The 23,864-nt window shown below is 42.7% G+C and overlaps 1 protein-coding gene across 1 annotated transcript in view; it reads right to left on the reverse strand.

Annotated features, from left to right (window-relative positions):
• The window catches only part of LOC126335749 (basic salivary proline-rich protein 4-like), a 54,276-nt gene extending 31,072 nt beyond the window's left edge, over window positions 1–23,204 (reverse strand). The window contains exons 1-2 of the mRNA XM_049999206.1: window positions 23,049–23,204; window positions 5,791–6,048 (exon numbers count right to left, since the gene is read on the reverse strand). Of these exons, the coding sequence (XP_049855163.1) occupies window positions 5,791–6,048; window positions 23,049–23,204 (414 nt within the window). The remainder of the gene's footprint in view (window positions 1–5,790; window positions 6,049–23,048) is intronic.
• Between the last annotated feature and the right edge of the window lie 660 nt (window positions 23,205–23,864).

Below are 23,864 nucleotides of genomic sequence, written 5' to 3' on the forward strand. Positions count from 1 at the left end.
AGGGATAGCAGCCCATTATAAATCCCAAACATTTTCAACCAAATTTCCAGCCGAGCTCCTTGTGGGAAGAGATACCAATCGAGAATATTAAGGAGATAATTTCTAGTTTCGACTTCCCAAGATAAATATTAGAAAAATTGGTTTTTTGTTGTGCTTTACATTACTTACCCTGACAGCAGAGCGGAATGTTGGACTTACGACCCACTGAACATTCAGGGATTTTTCTGCTTTATTCCCAGGGTGTGAGAACCTGGCGCGGCTGTTATAGAATTTCTGACACACAAGGTTGAATTTTCACACGAGCAGTGAACTGGTAATTATTGTTATCTGTCACGCTATTAACGTTGATTCTGATGTCTGCGATGCTAAAGATACAACTTGAATTGTGGTGAAAATCGGTATTCTTCCTTACCTCAATACATAGAACACCTTCGGAGCGGTGGTACTAATTTCTTTGGGCTTCTTCTTACAAAAATCCTCCAAAAGGATTAGCGAACTTGGCAGACGTTTTAGATTTTAAATTAAAATTTGAGAAAACACCTTCTGCACTGTGGTTGTCGAAAACGTATACGCAAGGAACCTATTTAACTCACTTCATTGACAGTCTTACAAATGTCAAAGAAATACTGTCTAAGCGTTGCGTGCTAATAATCTCCACATGCCATAGGTTCGGTATATACTATTACTTCGGCAAGTTACTCAACTGATTTAGAACAACCTAGTTGGTGATTTTTAGTTTTCGTCGCAGTGGCCCGTTCAACCTTTAATTCGTACTTTAGCTCGGATACGATTTTCCTTTTTCTTCTGTTTCACAGCCGTCCACCATTTCTTCATAGAAATGTAAATACCAATTTGTATAATCCTAGGATATAGGATTTTATAATGAGATTTTTATTAGATTCCCTTCAACTGAAAAACTCATTCCGCTGACATAAAGAAAAGGAAAGAGAAGACTTCTACATTTACATCAACACTCCACAAAACACCTTATGGTGGTTGGTAGCGGGTACCACTATCATTTCCCTCTTTCCTGTTGCACTTGAGAATGGTTTACGGAAAGAATGATTATTGGTAGGCCTCCCTTTGAGGTAAGATAACTCTAATTTTTCTTCATGGACTTTTCGCAAGAAGCAGAAGACAACAATATACTGATTGACTCTTCAAGGGATCTCAGACTGATAAGAAATATTGAAGTATTAGAGGAATGAAGGTTTTGTAAATTATCTCCTTTGTGGACGGACTACTCTTCCTAACGATTCTTCCAACGTATCTCAGTGTGGAATCTGCCTCACCAGCAATTAATTAGTTTTAGTTTCACTTTGATCACTCCGTGCGCATACTCCCAGATATTTGATGCATCCAACTGCTTCCAGTGTTTGATCTGCATTCTTGTAATTTACAATAACAAGTATTTCTACGCATTTATATGCAGTACTTTACACTTGTATATGTTGAAGATCAAGTCCCAATCTCTGCGCGAAGCGTCGGTCCTCTGTAGGTCTTCCTGCATTTCATTGCAATTTTCTAGTGTTACGACATCTTTGCATACCAGCATTATACGCGAAAAGTCCCTTGGGTCTTTCCACGTAATCCACTGTGTAACATTCCCTTGCGGTACGCGCGAAGTTACATTTATGTCTGAAGATATTTCTCCATTAACAGTTGTGTTCTGTTTGCTAGAAACTCTTCAGTTCAGTCACTCAGCTGGTCTGATATTCCGCACGCTCGCAGTTTATTAGGCAGCAATTGTGGAACTGTATCGAACGCCTTCTAAGGAACACCCTATCAACGAGCTCGCCGGTACTTAGTGCCTTCTGGTTCTCGTGGATTCACAGAGAGAGCTTGCCTTCACAGGCTCGTTGCTTGCACACTACATGTTAATACCTGCAGAGGGGTCTGCGGTCTCCAGAAATGTCACCACACGCGGGACTAGATAATATTCCAAAATCGTTCAACTGACGCCAGCGATATAAGTCTACAGTTTTGTGCGTCTTTTCGATTACGTTCCTCGTCAATGGGCGTGGCATGCGCTTTTTTCCCAGTCACTACGAACGTTTCACTCCTCCAGTGACCTACGGCAAACTGCTGCTAGAAGAGTAGCCACTTAATTTGCGCACTCTGCGTAGAATCGCACAGGGTATCCCATCGGGTCCAGCGGTCTTTCCTCTGTTGAGCGATTTCAGTTAGTCTTTAGTTTGGTCTCTATTTTCACTATCTGTCTTTCTGACATTCGTGCAACGATTTAAGGGAGGAACCACAGTTCGATACCTTCCTCACTGAAACAAGCTTGGAAAAGGAGTAAAAGGATTTCGGGCTTTTCTTCGTACTTTGTTTCAGTGTCATTGTGCTCACAGAGTGTCCGGACAGATTACATTGATTTGTATATTGATTTAGCAAAAGACCAAAATTTCTTAAGATTTTTTCTATTTTCACAATTTTTATTCCTAACTCTTGAAAGCTGGTAGGGCTTCTTCCTTTTGACCCAAATTTCACATCGAGGTGACAGTGGGCCAGGGGGACCCCAGTGGGGATCTTTCGACGTGGATATCCAGTTCCGGCATTCACCTGGGGGCCAATGGAAATCTCCTCATAACCTTGGTCGGTCTGAGAGTTGGTTCTATCTTAATTTATTAATTATATTGAGTGTAATGCGTAAAGCGGTATGAGGGTAGTAAAAGAATGGTTCAAGAGTGCGATGAAAATTCAGCGTCAAACGATATCAGTGGTAATATTCACTGATGACACTGCTGTCCTCAGCGAAAGTGAAGAAGAATTACAGGATATGTTGGATGGAATGAACAGTCTAATGAGTACAGAATATGGATTAAGAGTAAACTGAAGAAAGACGAACGTAATGAGAAGTAGCAGAAATGCGAACAGCGAGAAACTTAACATCGGATATTGGGGATCACGAGCAGACGAAGTTAAGGAATTGTGCTACCTTGGAGGCAAAATAACGCATGGCGAACGGAGCAACGAGGACATAAAAAGCAGACTCGCACTGCAAAAAGGGCATTCCTGGCCAAGCGAAGTCTGCTAGTATCGAACATAGGTCTTAATTTTAACAGAAGTGGAATAGTACCGTCACCCTAGTATAAGAGCGTTTTGGCTCTCCTCCATGAGGGGATTTACTGAACTCGATGTGTGAATGAATTAATTAAATAATTATTTATAGGCATAGCTCCACAACGCTGTATTTACGACATACGGTTACTCTGCTTATTTTTGTTCGATTTGACGCAAAAAAAAAAGATGTGAAAATCCTTGATAACTATTCATAGAAACAAAATTTGCTTCTCTGACAGGGCCTAGAGCTAGAAACTTTAGAACTCCTAGGAACGACCTATCAGCGGAGCCTTGTGAGAGTCTGACGCCCCCGGCGACTGAAAATTTATTTAACCGGGAACAACAGTTTAGATTAGCTATAGGAAAATCCGTTCGAGATTTCCTTCTAATAGTTTGACGTAGAAAATAACTAAAGTAGCGAAATTCAGTTATTTTTATGTAAAAGATGACTGGTTTCTGCCAACGACGCATCTACGTCACAGCTGACTATCGTCCCCCACATATAACCACCGTAAAGATAGAGGACAGTAGACTAAAAAGACCGACATGGGGACTAAATCCTATGATCGCCATACATACCTACAATCATCCAACCAATTCTAACGTAGGTAAGTATTGCATGGATTTGTAACCGTTCCAAATTTTCCCACTCCTTTCAAAGCACTGAAGCTTTGCACATCGCGCAGTTTGTCGACGGTCGTGTGAAACCCAGCTCGCGCTATTCGTCCACGAGACTCAGAGGGCCATAGACGCGTGTTCACAGGTAGATGCCGTGTTTCTTGACTTTCGCAAGGCGTTCGTTACAGCTCCCCACAATCGTTTAATGAACAAAGTAAGAGCATATGGACTATCAGACTAATTGTGTGATTGGATTGAAGAGTTCCTAGATAACAGAACGAGACATGTAATTCTCAATTGAGAGAAGTCTTCCGAAGTAAGAGTGATTTCAGGTGTGCCGCAGGGGAGTGTCGTAGGACCGTTGCTATTCACAATATACATAAATGACCTTATGGATGACATCGGAAGTGCACTGAGGCTTTTTGCGGATGATGCTGTGGTATATCGAGAGGTTGTAACAATGGAAAATTGTACTGAAATGCAGGAGGATCTGCAACGAATTGACGCATGGTGCAGGGAATGGCAATTGAATCTCAATGTAGACAAGTGTAATGTGCTGCCAATACATAGAAAGAAAGATCCCTTATCATTTAGCAACAAAATAGCAGGTCAGAAATTGGAAGCAGTTAGTTCCATAAATTATCTGGGAGTACGCATTAGGAGTGATTTAAAATGGAATGATCATATAAAGTTGATCATATAAAGTTGATCGTCGGTAAAGCAGATGCCAGACTGAGATTCATTGGAAGAATCCTAAGGAAATGCAATCCGAAAACAAAGGAAGAAGGTTACAGTACGCTTGTTTGCCCACTGCTTGAATACTGCTCAGCAGTGTGGGATCCGTACCAGATAGGGTTGATAGAAGAGATAGAGAAGATCCAACGGAGAGCAACGCGCTTCGTTACGGGTCATTTAGTAATCGCGAAAGCGTTACGGAGACGATAGATAAACTCCAGTGGAAGACTCTGCAGGAGAGACGCTCAGTAGCTCGGTACGGGCTTTTGTTGAAGTTTCGAGGACATACCTTCTCGCGAAGAGACAATGAGGATAAAATCAGAGAGATTAGAGCCGACACAGAGGCATACCGACAATCCTTCTTTCCACGAGCAATACGAGACTGGAATAGAAGGGAGAACCGATAGTGGTACTGAAGGTACCCTCCGCCACACAGCGTCAGGTGGCTTGCGGAGTATGGATGTAGATGTAGATTTCTGTATCAGATAGTCCTCCTCCACCCGCATCGTTTATCAAGTAATAAAATTCCCCGCACCTCCCCAAATGTCTCTAATACTTTCGACAGGCCTGTATACCTCCCGTAAAATCGCATCCCAACACGCCACTGTTTCCCCCAACCATGACCTGCAACGGCACCACCATAACTATGCCCCAGCTTTCTTGTATCTCCACACATTCCACGTCCTCCCGCTGGGTAACTGCAATCGCCTTCCTCTCCCAGACCAGTCTCTTCTATTCCAAATGAAGGTTTCAGCCCAGCCTTTTCTTGCGTAACTATAGTACTACTCAGATCCTGCCGGTTACATCCCCTCTCTTGACCTTCGCCAACACCCATACCACAGCTTTTAAAACTACATCCACATCCGTTAGCTAAAGTATGTTACTGGGAGCCCACAGCACTATCATCCCCTCTGGATTCAGGACTACACACATCATGAACATATCGTCAAATCTTAAACAATTTTTGCTTTTCAAAGATCGGCCACACAGTCGCCGACATTCCATCCTCCTCCCTTTCCGTTCCTCCCAGTTCATCTATGTAGCTAAGAAAAGAGTTCGTTAAAGATTTGACAGAGATTAATGTAGCTGGTGTTACGTAACTGTTGCTGTTTCCTCACGTACCGACGTTCTCGCGAGGGAAAAAACGTTCGCAGATTTTTCTTATCAGCGAGCGCAAGGCTGTGTTCGAGAAAGAAAACTGCCATAAATCAATTCAGCCGCGAGTACCCAGCAATCGAGCGCGTGACGAGACCGCAGGGTACGGGGTGCAGTTCCCGGGGATACAGCGAGCGGAGCTTGTTTTTCAGCTGTCACTGCGCAGGTGCTCTTCCCACGGCCACTTTTACTGTGTCATTAAACCGGAGGAAATACCAGAGCGGAGCGGCGGTGGCGCGACATTCGGCGTGTGTTACCTGTGGTTTCACGCTGGCGGGCCGGCGTCACGCTGTCTGGAGACGGCGGGCCAGCCTCGCCGGCCGCCGGCTTTTTTCTTCTCTTCCGCCCCGGCCGCAGACTGCGGGCCTCTTGGTCACTCGGCGGTGCGGCCTTGGAGAATGGCGCTCCCGGCTGCCGACCGGAGGTCGAGTAGCGGGAAGCGAAGAGCTGTTGCCAAAGCGGCGTCCACTTGCTCTGTTGAGTCACAGTGCTGTGACTAACAGTTACCACCTGGGATAACCACCATTTCGAAAACACACAACACTAGGAAGCGATTCGGTCAGGCCTCCGATGAACTGGAGGCTCGATGTCAGTAGTTCCTGCTCATGCGATCGCTTTGGGGAAGGTTCTCTCGGCGATCACAACTATCATGGCGGTATGATGTTAAGTCGTGTTAGGATTTGGAGATTATGGGGACATGGTAGACTTTAAGGAGCGTGAATGGGTTGAAAATAAATAAATGGCCAGGTCCTGATGGGATTCCTATTCGATTTTACTGAGAGTATTCTACTGCATTGGCTCCTTATATAAGAAAGGTAGAAGGACGGATCCTCAAAATTGCAGACCAATATCCTTAACATCGGTTTGTTGCTGGATTCTCGAACATATTCTCAGTTCGAATATAGTGAATTTCCTAGAGACAGAGAAGTTGCTGTCCACGCATCAGCACGGCTTTAGAAAGCATCGCTCCTGCGAAACGCAACTCGCCCTTTGTTCACATATCTTGCGAACCGTGGATGAAGGGTATCAGGCGGAAGCCATATTCTTTGACTTCCGGAAAGCGTTTGACTCGGTGCCCCACTACAGACTCCTATCTGAGGTACGAGCATATGGGATTGGTTCCCAAGTATGTGAGTGGCTCGAGGACTACTTAAGTAATAGAACCCAGTACGTTGTCCTTTATGGTGAGTGTTCATCGGAGGTAAGAGTATCATCTGGAGTGCCCCAGGGAAGTGTGGTAGGTCCGCTGTTGCTTTCTATCTACATAAATGATCTTTTGGATACGGTGGATAGCAATGTGCGGCTGTTTGCTGATGATGCTGTGGTGTACAGGAAGGTGTCGTAGTTGAGCGATTGTAGGAGGAAACAAGATGACTTGGACAGGATTTGTGATTGGTGTAAAGAATCGCAGCTAACTCTAAATATAGATAAATGTAAATTAATGCAGATGAATAGGAAAAAGAATCCCGTAATGTTTGAATACTCTATTAGTAGTGTAGCACTTGATACAGTCACGTCGATTAAATATTTTGGCTAACATTGCAGAGCGATATGAAGTGGGACAAGCATGTAATGGCAATTGTGGGGAAGGCGGATAGTCGTCTTCGGTTCATTGGCAGTATTTTGGGACTATGTGGTTCATCTGTAAAGGAGACACTAATACGACCTATTCTTGAGTACTGCTCGAGCGTTTGGGGTCCCTGTCAGGTCGGATTGAGGTGAGGACATAGAAGCAATTCAGAAGCGGGCTGCTAGATTTGATCACCACGCAAGTGTTACGGAAATGCTTCAGGAATTCGGGTGGGAGTCTCTAGAGGAAAGGAGGCATTCTTTTCGTGAATCGCTACTGAGGAAATTTAGAGAACCAGCATTTGAGGCCTCATGAAGAACAATTTTACTGCCGCCAACTTACATTTTTCCGGAAAGACCACAAGATAAGAGAGATTAGGGCTCGCACAGAGGCATATAGGCAGTCATTTTTCCTTCGTTCTGTTTGGGAGTGGAACAGGGAGAGAAGATGCTAGTTGTAGTACGAGGTACCCTCCGCCACGCACCATATTGTGGATTGCGGAGTATGTATGTAGATGTAGATGTAGAAGAATTTGATGTTGCTCTTTCAGTCATCTGACGTCGACACTGCCGTGGCAGGCTTGGTTTTGCGTTTTATGCGGGCAGGGGGCTTTTAACACTTGAACTAAGTGTTTGTCATTCTTTGTGTTGAGTCTGGTCTTTGGCCTACGATTTCTTTAGTGTTTCTAGGTGGTTGGCGTTTCCTTTTCTTGTCTCTATGGTCGGCTAACCACTGTCACACTGTATGTGCTTTTTAATTCCTTTTGTCCGGTTTCTGTCTGAGTCTTTCTTGTCCTGTGTCGTCTCCATTGTTCATTTTTATTCGTTGTGGGTGTTTGAAGTTTTTGGAAAAGGGACCGATGACCCTAGCAGTCTGGTCCCTTCAATCCCAGAAACCAACCAATCAACCATCTGAGGTCGCTTTCAGCCATGATATGCCCGAAAGATCTCACCTTCCATATGGAACACCACATCGGTTGACGGTAATGTTAGAGAGGGGATTCATAGTAACATCGATCAAGATTCCCTTATGCATTTATTAGTTTTTCTAATGAGAGGAAAACTAATTGTTAACAGTTTCTCCCCGGATTGCTCGGAGGCGGATAAGATTCCCCTGTCAAACGATCATGTTCGTCTGACAGGCCTGCAGCTGGGTTAGGATTCGAAGATTTTGAGGGACTGTGAAATATTAGGTTGGTGCATGTGTTCGTAGACTGTTGGCGTAAGTTTAATAAAATACAACAGATGCACATAACAGTCACCAATAATATATTCTCCTTTACTCTTTATAGTCTGCCAATGCAACGTTTAAATTCCTCGATTGTACACTACTGGCCATTAAAATTGCTACACCACGAATATGATGTGCTATAGACGCGAATTTTAACCGACAGGAAGAAGATGCTGTGATATGCAAAGGATTAGCTTTCCAGATCATTCACACAAGGTTGGCGCCGGTGGCGACACGTGCAACGTGCTGACATGGGGAAAGTTTCGAACCAATTTTTCATACACAAACAGCAGTTGACCGGCGTTGCCCGGTGAAACGTTGTTGTGATGCCTCGTGTAATGAGCAGAAATGCGTACCATCACGTTTCGACTTTGACAAAGCTCGCATTGTAGCCTATCGCGATAGCGGTTTATCGTATCGCGCCATTGCTACTTGCGTTGGTTGAGATCCAATGACTGTTAGCAGAATATGGAATCGGTGGGTTCAAGAGGGTAATACGGAATGCCGTGCTGGATCCCAACGGCAGTCGAGATGACAGGCATCTTATCTGCATGTCTGTAACAGATCGTGCAGCCACGTCTCGATCCCTGGGTCAACAGATGGGGACGGGAACTTTACAAGACAACAACCATCTGCACGAACAGTCCGACGACGTTTGCAGCAGCATGGACTATCAGCTCGGAGACCAAGGCTGAGCTTACCCTTGACGCTGCATCACAGACAGGAGCTCCTGCGATGGTGTACTCAACGACGAACCTGGGTGTACGAATGGCAAAAAGTCATTTTTTTTTTCGGATGAATCCAGGCTCTGTTTACAGCATCATGATGGTCGCATCCGTGTTTGGCGACATCACGGTGAGCGCACGTTGGAAGCGTGTATTCGTCATCGCCATACTGGCGTATCACCCGGCGTGATGGTATGTGGTGCCATTGGTTACACGTCTCGGTCACCACTTGTTAGCATTGACGGCACTTTGAACAGTGGACGTTACATTGCAAATTTGTTACGACCCGTGTCTCTACCCTTCATTCGATCCGTGCGAAACCGTAAATTTCAGCAGGATAATGCACGACCGCATGTTGCAGGTTCTCTTCGGGCCTTTCTGGGTACAGAAAATGTTCGACTGCTGCCCTGGCCAGACATTCTCCAGATCTCTCGCCAGGTGAAAACGTCTGTTCAATGGTGACCGTGTAACTGGCTCGCTACAATACGCCAGTCACTACTATTGATGAACTGTGGTATGGTGTTGAAGCTGCATGGGCAGCCATCCAAGCTCTGTTTGACTCAATGCCCAGGCGTATCAAGGCCGTGGTTGTTCTGGGTACTGATTTCTCAGGACCTATGCACCCAAATTGCGTGAAAATGTAATCACATGTCAGTTCTAGTATAATATATTTGTTCAATGAATACCTGTTTATCACCTTCATTTCTTCTTGATGTAGCAATTTCAATGTCCAGCAGTGTAGAAAGCACGTGGTCTGAGGTTAAAAGCTTGTCGAGCCATGTTGGGAGCGTACTTTCATCTGAAAGGACGTTCCTTGAAGATTGATTCGATAGCGAGCGGGAAACGTTAAAATCTGACGGCATATGATTAGGTTCGTAAGGTGAGTGCGAAATGATTTCCCATCACAGCTCCTGCATAGTGTCTTTTGTCGGTATAGCAGAAGGCGGGCGGGCGATATCGTAGAGTAGCATCACTTCAGTCAGTCTTCCTGGTCGTTGTTCGTGGGCTGCATCTCCAGCTGTTGACAGTAAATGTCAGTAGTGATGGCTGCATCCCGGAGACGCAATTCGTAGTACGCTACACCGTCGTGTTCCACCAGACGCATAGCAATAACTTTTGTGGATGCCCACAGGTCTTTGTCCTGCGCGTTACTAGGACTCAACCATTCCTTCCTTTTCTCTGTGTTAGCAGTAACGATATCGGATAGGAATGGTCGGCACTGTCCGCAAGCCAGTTGACTACAAGCAACCAGAGATGATTTTTGTGATTTTCGCTTAGAGCATGCTGTACCCAGACACCCGAATTTTTGAACCTTCTTCATTGCAGGCAAAAGTCGAGCGATGGTGGAATGAACACAGTTCATCGCATTTGTGAATTCTCTAGTTCACCGACGCAGAACATTGTGGATTAATGCGTTTAAACTGTCTTCATCAAACCATAAAGGCCTTCAAGCACGTCGGGAGTCACTAATGCCAAAACAGTCCTCCTCAAAACGGGAAAACCATTTTATTGCCGTGCTCTGTCCAATTGTATTATTCCCATACACGGTGCATATGTATCTGGCCGCCTCCGCTGCTGTTACCCCTCTACTGAACTCCAACAGAAGAATACGTCGGAAATGATCCATTTTCTAGCTTCCATAGCTCCACTCAGTATGACAAAATCACAATACGTAAACTCAAACAGCAAGAGTGAAATACAAAAGTAAAATTACAATCGATAAATAAACCACTAGCAACGGAATACCAACTTGCAAAACAGAAACGCTACGAATTTATGCACCAACCTAATACAGTCAAGACTTGATATTGCTCCTCTAGCCATCTGTGGTCTTCTTCACCCATGCAACGAAGCCCATCATTTTTCTGAAGGATCCAATGCTACATATGGGAGTTAATAATTAGGTGACTTCTGTATTAGAAAGTGGATTCGTAGGCAAATCGATCAAGATATCATTCCGTGTTTGTTAGTTTCTGCAGAGAATGAGACGAAAACAGAAACCTTGGGTCTTGGTGTAAGCAATCTTGTCCCAGGCTACTGTGTAGCGGAGGATCTTCTCCGCGAATCCGACTGCCATGTATGTCTGACAAATCTCAGTTGGTTTGGGAATCAAAGATCCTGGGGGAGCACTTATATAATTTCAAGACTTGACCTTGCTCCTCCAGCCATGTGTGGTCACTTTCAGGCATGCAGAAAAGCCCATCATTTTTCTGAAACATTATCATGTGAATGCGATAAGAGGAACTGGATTCATAGCCAAACCGTCCACGATTACCTCCGACATAAAAAAAGAAAGCCAAGTAAACCAAGAACCGACATAAGAACCAGTTAATCTGACCTTATGTATATATATTAATGTTTATATGAATGTATGGTGTCTGTTCTTTCCGACATGTCTGAAAGAAGAAACACCCTGCCTTCAAATAATTAATTCCACAACCTTCAGTGCGAAAGTTCATTTACGTCCGACATCTAGTGGGAATCTAGAATTAACAAGCAGATATGTGGTGCTAAGTGGGAGCGCACCAGATAGTCTGCGAAGTTGCGATAAGTACTGTGGCCCACTGATTATCAAAGTACCCTGTAGGCAGCAGATCCAGGGTTCAAATCCCCGTTAGGGACACATTTTCATGAGTTGATGCAATTCCGCACGCAAGTTCCGATGCAGATAATATAATGGGCTACAGGACTATTTGACACCTTGAAACTCACGATGGCTTGGCACTTTGACGCTATGCACGTTTGTGCATTGTTATCATTGTCGTTTTTGTTTGTTTCATTAACAATACGGTTTTTTCTGTCATCAGTCTTCTGACTGCTTTGATGCGGCCCGCCACGAAATCCTCTCCTGTGCTAACCTTTTCATCTCAGAGTAGCACTTGCAACTTACGTTCTCAATTATTTGCCGGATGTATTACAATCTCTGTCTTTCTCGACAGTTTTTGCCCTACACAGCTCCATCTAGTACCTGGAAGTCATTCCCTCATGTCTTAACAGATGTCCTGTCACCCTGTCCCTTCTCCATAACTGTTTTCCACATCTTCCTTCCCTCTCCGATTCGGAGCAGAACCTCCTCATTCTTTACCTTATCAATCCACCAAATTTTCAAAAAATGGTTCAAATGGCACTAAGCACTATGGGACTTAACGACTGAGGTCATCAATCCCCTAGACTTTGAACTAAGTAAACCTAACACCCGAGGCAGGATTCGAACCTGCGACCGTAGCAGTAGCGCGGTTACAGACTGAAGCGCCTAGAACCACTTGGCCACAGTGGCCGGCCTAATTTTCAACATTCGTCTATAGCACAGCATCTAAAATGCTTCGATTATCTTCTGTTCACCTTTTCTCACAGTCCATGTTTCACTACCATAGAATGCTGTACTCCAGACGTACGTTCACAGAAATTTCTTCCTCAAATTAAGGCAGATAATTGATATCAGTAGACTTCTCTTGGCCAGGAATGCCCTTTTTGCCATTGCTAGTCTGCTTTTGATGCCCTCCTTGCTCCGTCCGTCACTGGTAATTGTAGTGCCTAGGTAGCAGAATTCCGTAACTTCTTCTACTTCGTGACCATCAACCCTGATCTTAAGCTTCTCGCTGTTCTCATTTCTGCTACTTCTCATTACTTTCATCTTTCTTCGATTTACTCTCAATCCATTCTCTATACTCATTAGATTGTTCATTCCGTTCAGCAAATCATGTAATTCTTCTTCACTTCCACTCAGGATAGCAATGTCATCAGCGAATCGTATCATTGATATCCTTTCACCTTGAATTTTAATTTCACTCCTGAACCTTTCTTTTATTTCCATCATTGCTTCCTCGATATACAGATTGAACAGTAGGGGTTTAAGTTTACATATTTGTCTTAACACCCTTTTTAAGATGAGCACTTCGTTCTTGGTCGTCCACTCTTATTATTTCCTCTTGGGTGTTGTACATATGATCCTCCTCTCCCTTTTCTCATAATTTCGAACATCTTGCACAATTTTACATTGTCGAACGCTTTTTCCAAGTCTACAAATCCTATGAACGTGTCTTGATTTTTCTTTAGTCTTGCTTTCATTATTAACCTCAACGTCAGAATAGCCTCTCTCGTACCTTTATTATTCCTACAGTAAAACTGATAGTCATCTAGCACACCCTCAATTTTCTTTTCCATTCTTCAGTATATTATTCTTCAAGCAACTTGGATGCATGAGCTGTTAATCAGATTGTGCGGTAACTCCCGCACTTGTCAGGTCTTGCCTTCTTCGGAATTGTGTGGATAATACTTTTCGGAAAGTTGGATGATATGTCGCCAGACCCATACGTTCTATACACCAACGTGAATAGCCGTTTTGTTGCCGCTTCCCCCAATGATTTTAGAAATTCTGATGGAATGTTATCTTCTCCTTCTGCCTTATTTCATCTTAAGTCCTCCAAACCTCTTTCAAATTCTGATTTTAACACTGGAATCCCTATCTCTTCTAAATCGACTCCTGTCTCTTCTTCTGTCACATTAGACAGTAGGTTAGGAAGCGAATTTATTGTAGGGTGCATGACTTAAATTTTAGTATTAAGATTCAACCAGCTCCCAGATATCGATACTAGCTGCTACTTCTTGGAAGAAAACATCCATGATAAGCTCTGTAGATGTGTTAATGAGGAGAACACTTTTCTAACCATTTGTTTTTGAAATTAATTGCTTTACTTAAAACTGAAACTCATTTTCTTTAATTGGGTCCCAAATGAGAGCTACTATTGTGAAGATTTGTCAAAATCTATAGAGTGCTGATTTGTTTCAAGTACGTGACTTATCTATAAACCGCTAACAGGCACTGCTAACATCTGTAACAGGGATTTTTTTCATTTGTTTTAAAACCCGAGTTGAAGTAAATTAATTGTTTCAGCCGCAAAATCACAACTTTTACAAAAATTCTAGGAAACAAGTTTTTATTTTGGTGTCCAGACCTGTGGCAGAAAGATAAGTATCCAAATTCGCGTATTGTATGGGTTTCCCTGTATCTGCTTCGAACGGAAGAAGGAATGAAGGAGGGGCGAGTTCCACTGCTCGTCGACTGCCTTATAGGCAAGAGAAATTTACAGAATATCAGGAAGGATTAACGAACAAGGAGGTACAATACTGAAGAACTGATGATTGATGCTACAAGTTCTCCGTGATTTTAGATGTTACGATAGTGAATACCACTGTAGAAGAGGAATGGACGACACTAAATATGGTAATCAATGAAGTTTGACAAAAGAATATTAGTATAACATACGTAACTGGTGAGAGGAAATAAACTTAGTTTAATCCACAAAAGAAGAATACGACAGAAGGAAAAATGAGCAGATGTCGGAAAGGAAGTGGTCGTCCGAACCAAAGCTGGGAGAACGTTGGAAAGAAACGAAATTAGCTTTACCACGGCACCCTCGCTCGAAAAAAAAAAATGCATCGTGTTTCTTTCTTCTCCGGTGTTTCTCTCCGGTCACGTTAATTTTTTTCTCTTCTACTGGGCGGAAAATATGACTCATAGGTGAAAGCCATCATTAGTACCAGCTGTTGATCTTGAACACTGTTTAACAGGTTCAAATGTTCTCTATCTGCGAGTATGCCCCGACGCTTTATAGGTCGAAAAATTCTCTGAAAGCATTATTTCAAAACAACGATTGTGAAAGTTGAGGAACTAACTTCCAAATTTTTTAGGATCTATAATTCTTCGCAAACTTACGTAGTAAGTTTATATGTTTAAAATTTAGATGTCTATAACAAGATGGAATATAAAACAATTTTTCTCTCAATTCAGTACGTTCTGTGTGTAGACGGTTGAGAAGAACAGTAGTTCTCGCTGTTCTGGCCATAGTGATTTTTGTGTACTTATTGCCAAATTTCTTGTTGAGTGTGATTAGGCTTCAATATGTGAGTCCTGCGGATTTCGTTAGTTTCCAAATTTTTAGTCTGAGCTTATACATCTACTTATTCCTGAATAAATATAATCTTACTGACTGGCTTCGTTGCAGAATTCTTTTGTTGTACTGAAAGTTAAACAGATTCGTCACACAACCTCCACACACAAGTTTGTGCTGAAGTAACGTGGCTGATGCCTTGTGACGGAAACAGTTTTCATAGTTTATTAAAACCACAGAATCATTTTTCACAACTCGGTCTTGTTCGTTCAGATATTTTATTGAACGTCTGTAATCAGAGGAAATCGATAGAAAAGTGGACAGAAGCTTTTTATCGGGCGGAAGCGTCGTCGAATCCCCAGACTTTGCAACGCCGGAAGTAACTGTTACATGGTACAAAGGAGGTGGCACGCCTTGTTAAGGTGAGAACAAGTTTTCTGGGCCGAGGAAGCACGAGAATGCTGGTCAATTAGGAAGACAGTTCAGGTTTTGCCATTAAATGTGATAGAATCGATGTCTCAGAACGAAGTTCTTAATGATGTAGATGTTGGGCATTTTGAAGCTATTCCTGGTATTAACTTTGCAGCTTACGAAAGTAGGATACTGTCAATACTGAGTTCCTGCACAGCAGCCTTTACCTGTGTGGACATTTATGTGGGATGTTGGTGCTTAGCTAAGGACACAGGGTACTGTGCATAGGGAAATGCAAATTTCTCATTACTTTATTAAATCCTAAGGTCGTTTCAGATTACACTGATATTTACTTTAGTGGTTTTAAAATGAAAGATGACCACTATGTACTACATTTTAGACTCACACTCGTGTACATTGCCATGTCCGAGCTATTGAAATTATAGAAAGTCTTTAAAATTTTGCTTAACAACTAAAAAACTTATGCTTCCAGTGATTCTGTTTGGGATGTATTGTGTATGTTGGTAACACTGTCAGTTTCCAACATTTGTAAATGATCATCTTTGCTCCTGTTTATTTGGCTCTATTGATGTGTTTTGTTGGCCAACTGATGAAAGTTTGTTGTGTAAGTGCAACAGAGTTTAGTGTGTCTAGATGTTCATTAACGGCCGCGCGGGATTAGCCGAGCGGTCTAGGCGCTACAGTCATGGACTCTGCGGCTGGTACCGGCGGAGGTTCGAGTCCTCCCTCTGGCATGGGTGAGTGTGTTTGTCCTTAGGATAATCTAGGTTAAGTAGTGTGTAAGCTTAGGGACTTATGACCTTAGTAGTTAAGTCCCATAAGATTTCACACACATTTGAACATTTGAATTTTGTTCATTAACGTGTAATAAATACTAACAATGCCACACACCAAGAAATTTGATAAAAGAAAATTGAAGGCTACCTAGTTCACAAACAAAGCAGCCCATACTATTGAGAGGAATATATGCATCAATTCCTTAGATATGATTCAATTTTTTGTGTAAACAGTGATGGTTTTTATAGTGGATCCTAAACCATTCCTACAAGTTTGTTGTTCAGTTACTTTCAGGCAATCTACACCGTCAAATAATTCACATTTCTGCACTTCATTTAGCAACGAAGGTGCTTCGATAGTCGGATACTGATTACGAAATTGTATTACAGTACCCGCCACAATGTTACACATAATAATTAGATATATATAGAGTGTAATTGCTAGACAAATAGAATTTACCTTAAGCAATTATACAGCTACTGATTTATGTAGAATGTATTTATCTCTTTGGCAACCTCATGCAACAAAAATATTTCAATAGTTGTTTTTGCTCAAGTAATTAATATACATTCACCAGGGAAGTAATAAATACCAAAAAGAATGCTTAGAGGAAATCTACAAATAAAGGAAATGGGCCAGGACGAGGAATATTCTTCCATAAAGTTCTGAGACACATTACAATACGGCTCAAATCTTTACTCGCACGTTCCCACATGTTGTATGTTTCAGAATTTAGGTATGCACATATCTTTAAGTTTATAAAGCATTGCACTAACTTTTTTCTGTAAGTTGTAATTGTCTGTACCTATATAGTGGAACAAAACTTTATTGTAGTTTCAACTAAATTGTGGAGAAAGAAATTTTTTAAATAGAAAAATATTCTAAAAATTAAAATACAAGATATAATACATAATTCTGAAGTTAAATAGGTCTAGTATCCCAGCCAGTGTATCATACACATCTGGTAAAACTTGGTCTCCTTCACATGTGTATTACTAGATTAAATGGTACCTAAATGCGAAGAAGCATTTTAGAAAGTTTTGTAAATGATTTTTTTATCGTTTTTTGTAAACATCAGTATATCATAAATTGTTCAAAATACTTGCAAACTATTTAGAAAGTATTCTGCATCAACTGTGTCAAACTAAAAAACTGTAAAAAATACACAAAAGAAAGGAATAGGTGCTGAATTTCACAAAATATGGAGGTGTAAAGGTACTCTCTATCCTCAGGTATATTTAACATGATGCCAAACCTCTGCTATCGTTCACCGAGTACGCAGATACCTTAGGTTTGTGTTCTTGGTGTGGTATCGTCCAGAGATCGCAGTACCACACCAAAATCGAAACGCATATCGATACCACAGACGTTAATGGAGTCTCGCTTCAATCCAAAATGCTCTTGAAGACCTTGCCACTCCTCTCAGCAGAGCAGCATCCTCGCACCAGAAGTCAATATAGAGCCAAACACAGAAGCGCCTGACCCCAGTTGTTGTCGTCATCTGAAGAAGTCAGCATCATATTGTAGAAACAACGTCTTGTTAAAGTTTCTGATGAATTTGTACTTTCGTGAATGTTGCATTTTCTACCGCAAGAGAAAGTCTGTCAGTGTATGCAGCAAGTGATGCTTTCATAGTCAGTGAGAATTTTAAAGTATGAAACAGTCCTGTGGCAAAGGTGTGTGTCAAAATTAAACAAATCTTTGGTTCATTTATATAATGAAGTGAACTAACATTTGAAGCATTCTACTTCTTACGAGTCACCTCACCGAGCAATAAAAGCAGCAACAATTATGGCCGGATGCTTGTGGTTTCGTCTGATCACAATAGTCTGAACAGTTGTAGACAGGATGTGAGCATAATAGATGTTCTTTGTGAAGTATATGCGTGGTAATTCAACACGGTTTGGCATATGCACATACTCACAGCCTTGAGATACGAAAAAAAATTATACATACTAGGTTAGTGCATAAGTTTTTACCGTTTTTGTTTTGTGTGTTAGTATTTTGGTTGCTATGGATTTATTTATTGATTTCCATTTCCATTTGTAGTTCACTTTTGATACTTAAGTTTACATGAGTAATTTGGAGAGAGTGAATGGAGCTGTGGACACTAGAAAATGGAGTGCCAAGTGCAGAAATCGGAACATTTTCGACATATTCTTCTGTTGAGCTCAATAGAGGGGTAACAGCAGCGTAGGCAGCCAGCAACATTTGCACGGGGATATTATTTCTATGGGGATATTACCATTGGTCAGAGCACGGTAAGAAAATGGTTTTCTCGTTTTACGGACGATGATTTTGACTTTCTGGATGACCTTTAGGGTTTTATGAAGGTTATTTAAACGCATTAATCCACTATGATCCACGTCAGGTTACTCGATAACTTTCAAATGTGATAAACAGTTATCATTGCACCATTGTGAGTCATCTGTGTGCAGTGGGGAGGGTTCAAAGATCGGGTCTCTCGTATGGGTATCGCATGCTCTAAACCAAAATCACAAAAATCAGCGAGCGGCCTTATGTGCACCTCTGGTTGCTCGTCAGCAAATGGCTCGCGAACAGCACCGACCGTACCTGTCCTATATCGTTATTGGTGCCGAGAAATTGTGTCTTCATGCTAACATGTGAAAAAAAAGTAGTGGTTGAGCCCACATAAATGAGTCTCCCCGTGCAAAGATCTAAACGCATTCAGAAAAGATAATGTTATGCATCTGGTGGAATGGCGACGGTATGATGTGCTACGAATTGCTTCCCCGAGGTGTACTCGTCACTGGTGAAATTTACCGCCAATATCTAAGACTCCTTGTAGACGCAATCCAAGAACAACGACCAGTAAGACCGCGTGAAGCTACTTCACGATAATGCCAGCCCGCATTCAGCTATACTGACAAAATACACTGTATAGGAGCTGTGTAGGGAAGTGATTAAGCACCCTCCTTATTCATCTGATCTTGCGCCGTCAGATTTCTATCTTTTCCTCTCTCTAACGAACAACGTTCAAAGAATTTCCTTTCCGGATGAGAATGCCATGGAGGAGATGTAGCGAAAGAGCAGACCCCACAAGTCGGGATTAATGCTAGGAAAGAGAGAGATTCCCTAGGGGCTTTGAGGAATATAGACATTGAAAACTGAATTACATGTTAATAGTGTTCCATAGTATCATGACTTCTGTAGTTCACCATGTTTATACTCATATCTTTAGAGACAAAAATATCCAGTACATCATTACGTAGTATTTTTTCTTTTGCACCCGTGTCAAATTAAAGTTTTCAGATTTCATTTTCTTCGTATAACTGCAATAACCTTTCAGTGTCACATATCTTTGGAATAACTGTCTTTGTATTGTTAGAAGTCTCGCTTATGTTACGTGGAATGTCTATCCAGTCTTAAATTGTCTCACGATGGTCTATGAAATCGGAAACAATTTTACAACAAAACATAAAACAAGTAAGATTGGGTAACATTAATGGTGTGTATTTCAGGTTTTTTGTATTTAAAGTTTGTTTGGAACACCTAAAAGCCATCAGCTGAACGACTAAATAGAAGAAGAATTTCGAGGCTGGGACGTGACAGGTCAGGCCAATAGTCTTTAGTGCTGTACGTTGTATGGCTATTATAACACTATGTGCGGCATGTTTCTTTGGATAAAGTTGCGTCTCCTAAACCTGGAGATTTCATCGGAGCCAAAGAAAGACTCAGTTACTTTAACTTACTCCAATTAGAATATTACATAATTGACTGTATATGAGACTGACTTTCACTGAACTTGTTGAAGTTGTAAACTACTGTGTCTTTATTGCCTCCAGCATAACAAGAAGATACTTTAGAAATAGCAACTTGCCTTAGACGACGGCCTAGTTGTAACATGGACAAGTGCTGGTACGACTTTCGTTCTACGGCTTCCCTACAAACTTTATTATCTATATGCACTACTCACCATTAAAATTGCTACACCAAGAAGTAATGCAGATGATAAACGGGTATTCATTGTACAAATATATTATACTAGATTACATTTTCACGCAATTTGGGTGCATAGATCTTGAGATAACAGTACCCAGAACAACCACCTCTGGCCGTAATAACAGCCTTGACACGCCTGGGAATTGAGTCAAGCAGAGCTAAGATGGCGTGTACAGGTACAGCTGCCCATGCACCTTAAACACGATACCACAGTTCATCAAGAGTAGTGACTGGCGTCTAAGTGACGAGCCAGTTGGGCCCACCATTGACCAGACGTTTTCAGGTGGTGAAAAATCTGGAGAATGTGCTGGGCAGGGCAGCAGTCAAACATTTTCTGTATTCAGAAAGGCCCATATACGACCTGCAACATGCTATCGTGCATTATCCTGCTGACATGTACGGTTTCGCAGGGATCGAATGAAGGGTAGAGCCAAGGGTCGTAACAAATTTGGAATGTAACGTCCACTGTTCAAAGTGTCGTCAATGCTAACAAGAGGTGACCGAGACATGTAAGCAATGGCACCACATAACACCACGCCGGGTGATACGCCAGTATGGCGATGACGAATACACGCTTCCAATGTGCGCTCACCGCGATGTCGCCAAACACGGATGCGACCATCATGATGCTGTAAACAGAGCCTGGATTCATCCGAAAAAATGACGTTTTGCCATTCGTGCACCCAGGTTCGTCGTTGAGTACACCATCGCCCCTGACCGTGATGCAACGTCAAGGGTAACCGCAACCATGGTCTCCGAGCTGATAGTCCATGCTGCTGCAAACGTCGTCGAACTGTTCGTGCAGATGGTTGTTGTCTTGCAAACGTTCCCATCTGCTGCCTCAGGGATCGAGACGTGGTTGCACGATCCGTTACAGCCATGCGGATAAGATGCCTGTCCTCTTGACAGCTAGCGATACGAGGCCGCTGGGATCCAGCACGGCGTTCCGTATTACCCTCCTGAATCCACCGATTCCATATTCTGCTAACAGACATTGGATCTCGACGAACGCGACCATCAATGTCGCGATACGATAAACTGCTATCGCGATAGGCTACAAACCGACCTTTATCAGAGTGGGAAACGTGATGGTACGCATTTCTCCTCCTTACACAAGGCAACACAACAACGTTACACCAGGCAACGCTGATCAACTGCTGTTTGTGTATGAGATATCGGTGGGAAACTTTCCTCATGTCAGCACGTTGTAGGTGTCGCCACCGCCGCCAACCTTGTGTGAATGCTCTGAAAAGCTGATCATTTGCATATCATAGCATCTTCTTCCTGTCGGTTAAATTTTGCGTCTGTAACACGTTATCTGCGTGGTGTAGCAATTTTAATGGCCAGTAGTGTAGTACAGTATGCTAAAATCAACAAAGGAGTAAGGCTCGATCACACATTGCTAAAACTGATACACTAAAGGAAAAATATTCACCACCCTCAACGGCTGTATTCAGTGGCACCAAGGTACAGCATACGTATAATGAGGGATTTTAGTGCTAGCATTCATTTTTCACAGTCATTAACAATGGCCTTGAGAAGACCCTCTGAGTTTTGAGGTGTACAGTGTTTGCAACATTCACTCTAGGCTACAAACATGCCCTGCCAACGACTACGCACTCCTGTTGAAAAACTTGAGCCTTTTGAACGGGATCATGTTGTGAGCCTTCGAGATGTTGGGTGAAGGTATCGATGGTCTGGCATACATGTTGGGCAGAATGTATCGGTGGTGGAGCATTCCCACATAGCAGATTTCTGTACGTCCGTTAGTACAGACGTACGTCAAGATCGAACGTTGTGCGACTAGAGGTGGCCAACAGAGCGCCATCCAGGGACGAAATCCGAGCATACGTCGTACATGCTGTGCTTCCAAGGGGCATTTGGAACCATCTGCTTGCAACAGGACTAAGATCACGTGTGCCTCTGGCCAGGCAACGACACAGCAGCGCATGGTTACTCCGGTGTCGTGAAAGACTGGAGAATGGAAAGAGTCTTTATTGTCTTCAGTGATAATTTCGTCTCGTCCGCTAGACCACCAGGCCCGACATATATGTAGCCAAATGATAAACAGGTTTTAAGTAGCGAGTGTGAGAGTATAGAAAAGTATGACAAATGTCGTATCTTTTGATTATATTACTTAGAAGGTTTAATTATTTACACCATGTAGGCACCACACTAAAGTATTTGACATGAGTTTCTATTTGATACCTCTAGATTTTGATGTTTTTATAGATGACCGTATCTTTCAATTGCAATTGCTTAGAAGATTCGTTTTTTGACACCGCCAAGGGACCATAAACCTTAGTATTTGAGATAATTTTCAACTGACAAAAAGGGTGTCTTAACAAACGAACGAACTCACAGAGGGATAAGAACTGGCAGAAAAATATAGTTTATGTGATATAATTACTAATTAACCAGTTTCCTATTTTTTGCCTTTGTTTGTACTGTGAAACCTTAGTTCTTGCCATTTTATGAGTGTAGATCAACTGAAAATACCTTAAAGGCACGGTATCTTTTGATTACATTGACTTAGAAGCGGATATGTTTCACTCCGCCAAGGGACCTCAGTATGTGATATACATTTTAACTTGATACCTGTACCCGTTCCTGACAAAAAGGTGTCTTAACATTCGTATGGAGGGATGGACAGACAGGACAAAAAAGCGATCCTTTAAGGTTCCGCTTTTACCGACTGAGGTGTGGGACTCGAAAAATTACCGATAATTCAAATAACGGCCGTGAAAGCTCAACTTTTGTCAAAAATAGCCTCTCATGCGAGACTATCAGTGTGAAACAGAGGCAGAAGAGAGTGTTTTTGGACGACGGAGGCATCAGTGGCAGAGGAAAGCCTCGGGGAAGCGGCCGGCCGCCGCACACTCCGGCCTGCTCTGCGACGGCTCCTCCGCGCGGGCATCCGCCATCCGTATCTCCAGTCATTGTTGGCCGCGGAGCTTGATGCTGCCTCTTGTTCCATCGCGATACCGGCCGGCCCGCGGGCCGATGTAATCTCGTCATCCGCTTCCGCGTGTTGTAGGCCATATCCCGCACTGACGGACTTCATGTGGTAGGCGGCTGACATATGCCACGTGCAACTTCTTTCCCCCAACATATCACTCCTTTCGGAGTAGAGGTAGTACGAGGAGCATTGCAAAACTAAGTACCATTTGTTCATAAAAAATAAGCCCACGAGAAAAGATTTTTACTGACAATAATATTTTACTACACTACAGGCCATTAAAATTGCTACACCACGAAGATGACGTGCTACAGACGCGAAATTTAACCGACAGGAAGAAGATGCTGTGATATGCAAATGATTAGCTTTTCAGAACATTCACGCAAGACTGGCGCCGGTGACAACACCTACAACGAGCTGACATAAGGAAGGTTTCCAACCCATTTCTCAAACACCAGTTGACCGGCGTTGCCTAGTGAAACGTTGTTGTGATGCCTCGTGTAAGGAGGAGAAAGGCGTACCATTACGTTCCCGACTTTGATAAAGGTCGGATTGTAGCCTATCGCGTTTGCGGTTTATCGTATCGCGACATTGCTGCCCGCGTTGGTCGAGATCCAATGACTGTTAGCAGAATATGGAATCAGTGGGTTCAGGAGAGTAATACGGAACGCCTTGCTGGATCCCAACGGTCTCGTATCACTAGCAGTCGAGACGACAGGCATCTTATGCGCATGGCTGTAACG

Source organism: Schistocerca gregaria, chromosome 2, assembly GCF_023897955.1.
Source record: "Schistocerca gregaria isolate iqSchGreg1 chromosome 2, iqSchGreg1.2, whole genome shotgun sequence".
NCBI classification, from domain to species: domain Eukaryota; kingdom Metazoa; phylum Arthropoda; class Insecta; order Orthoptera; family Acrididae; genus Schistocerca; species Schistocerca gregaria.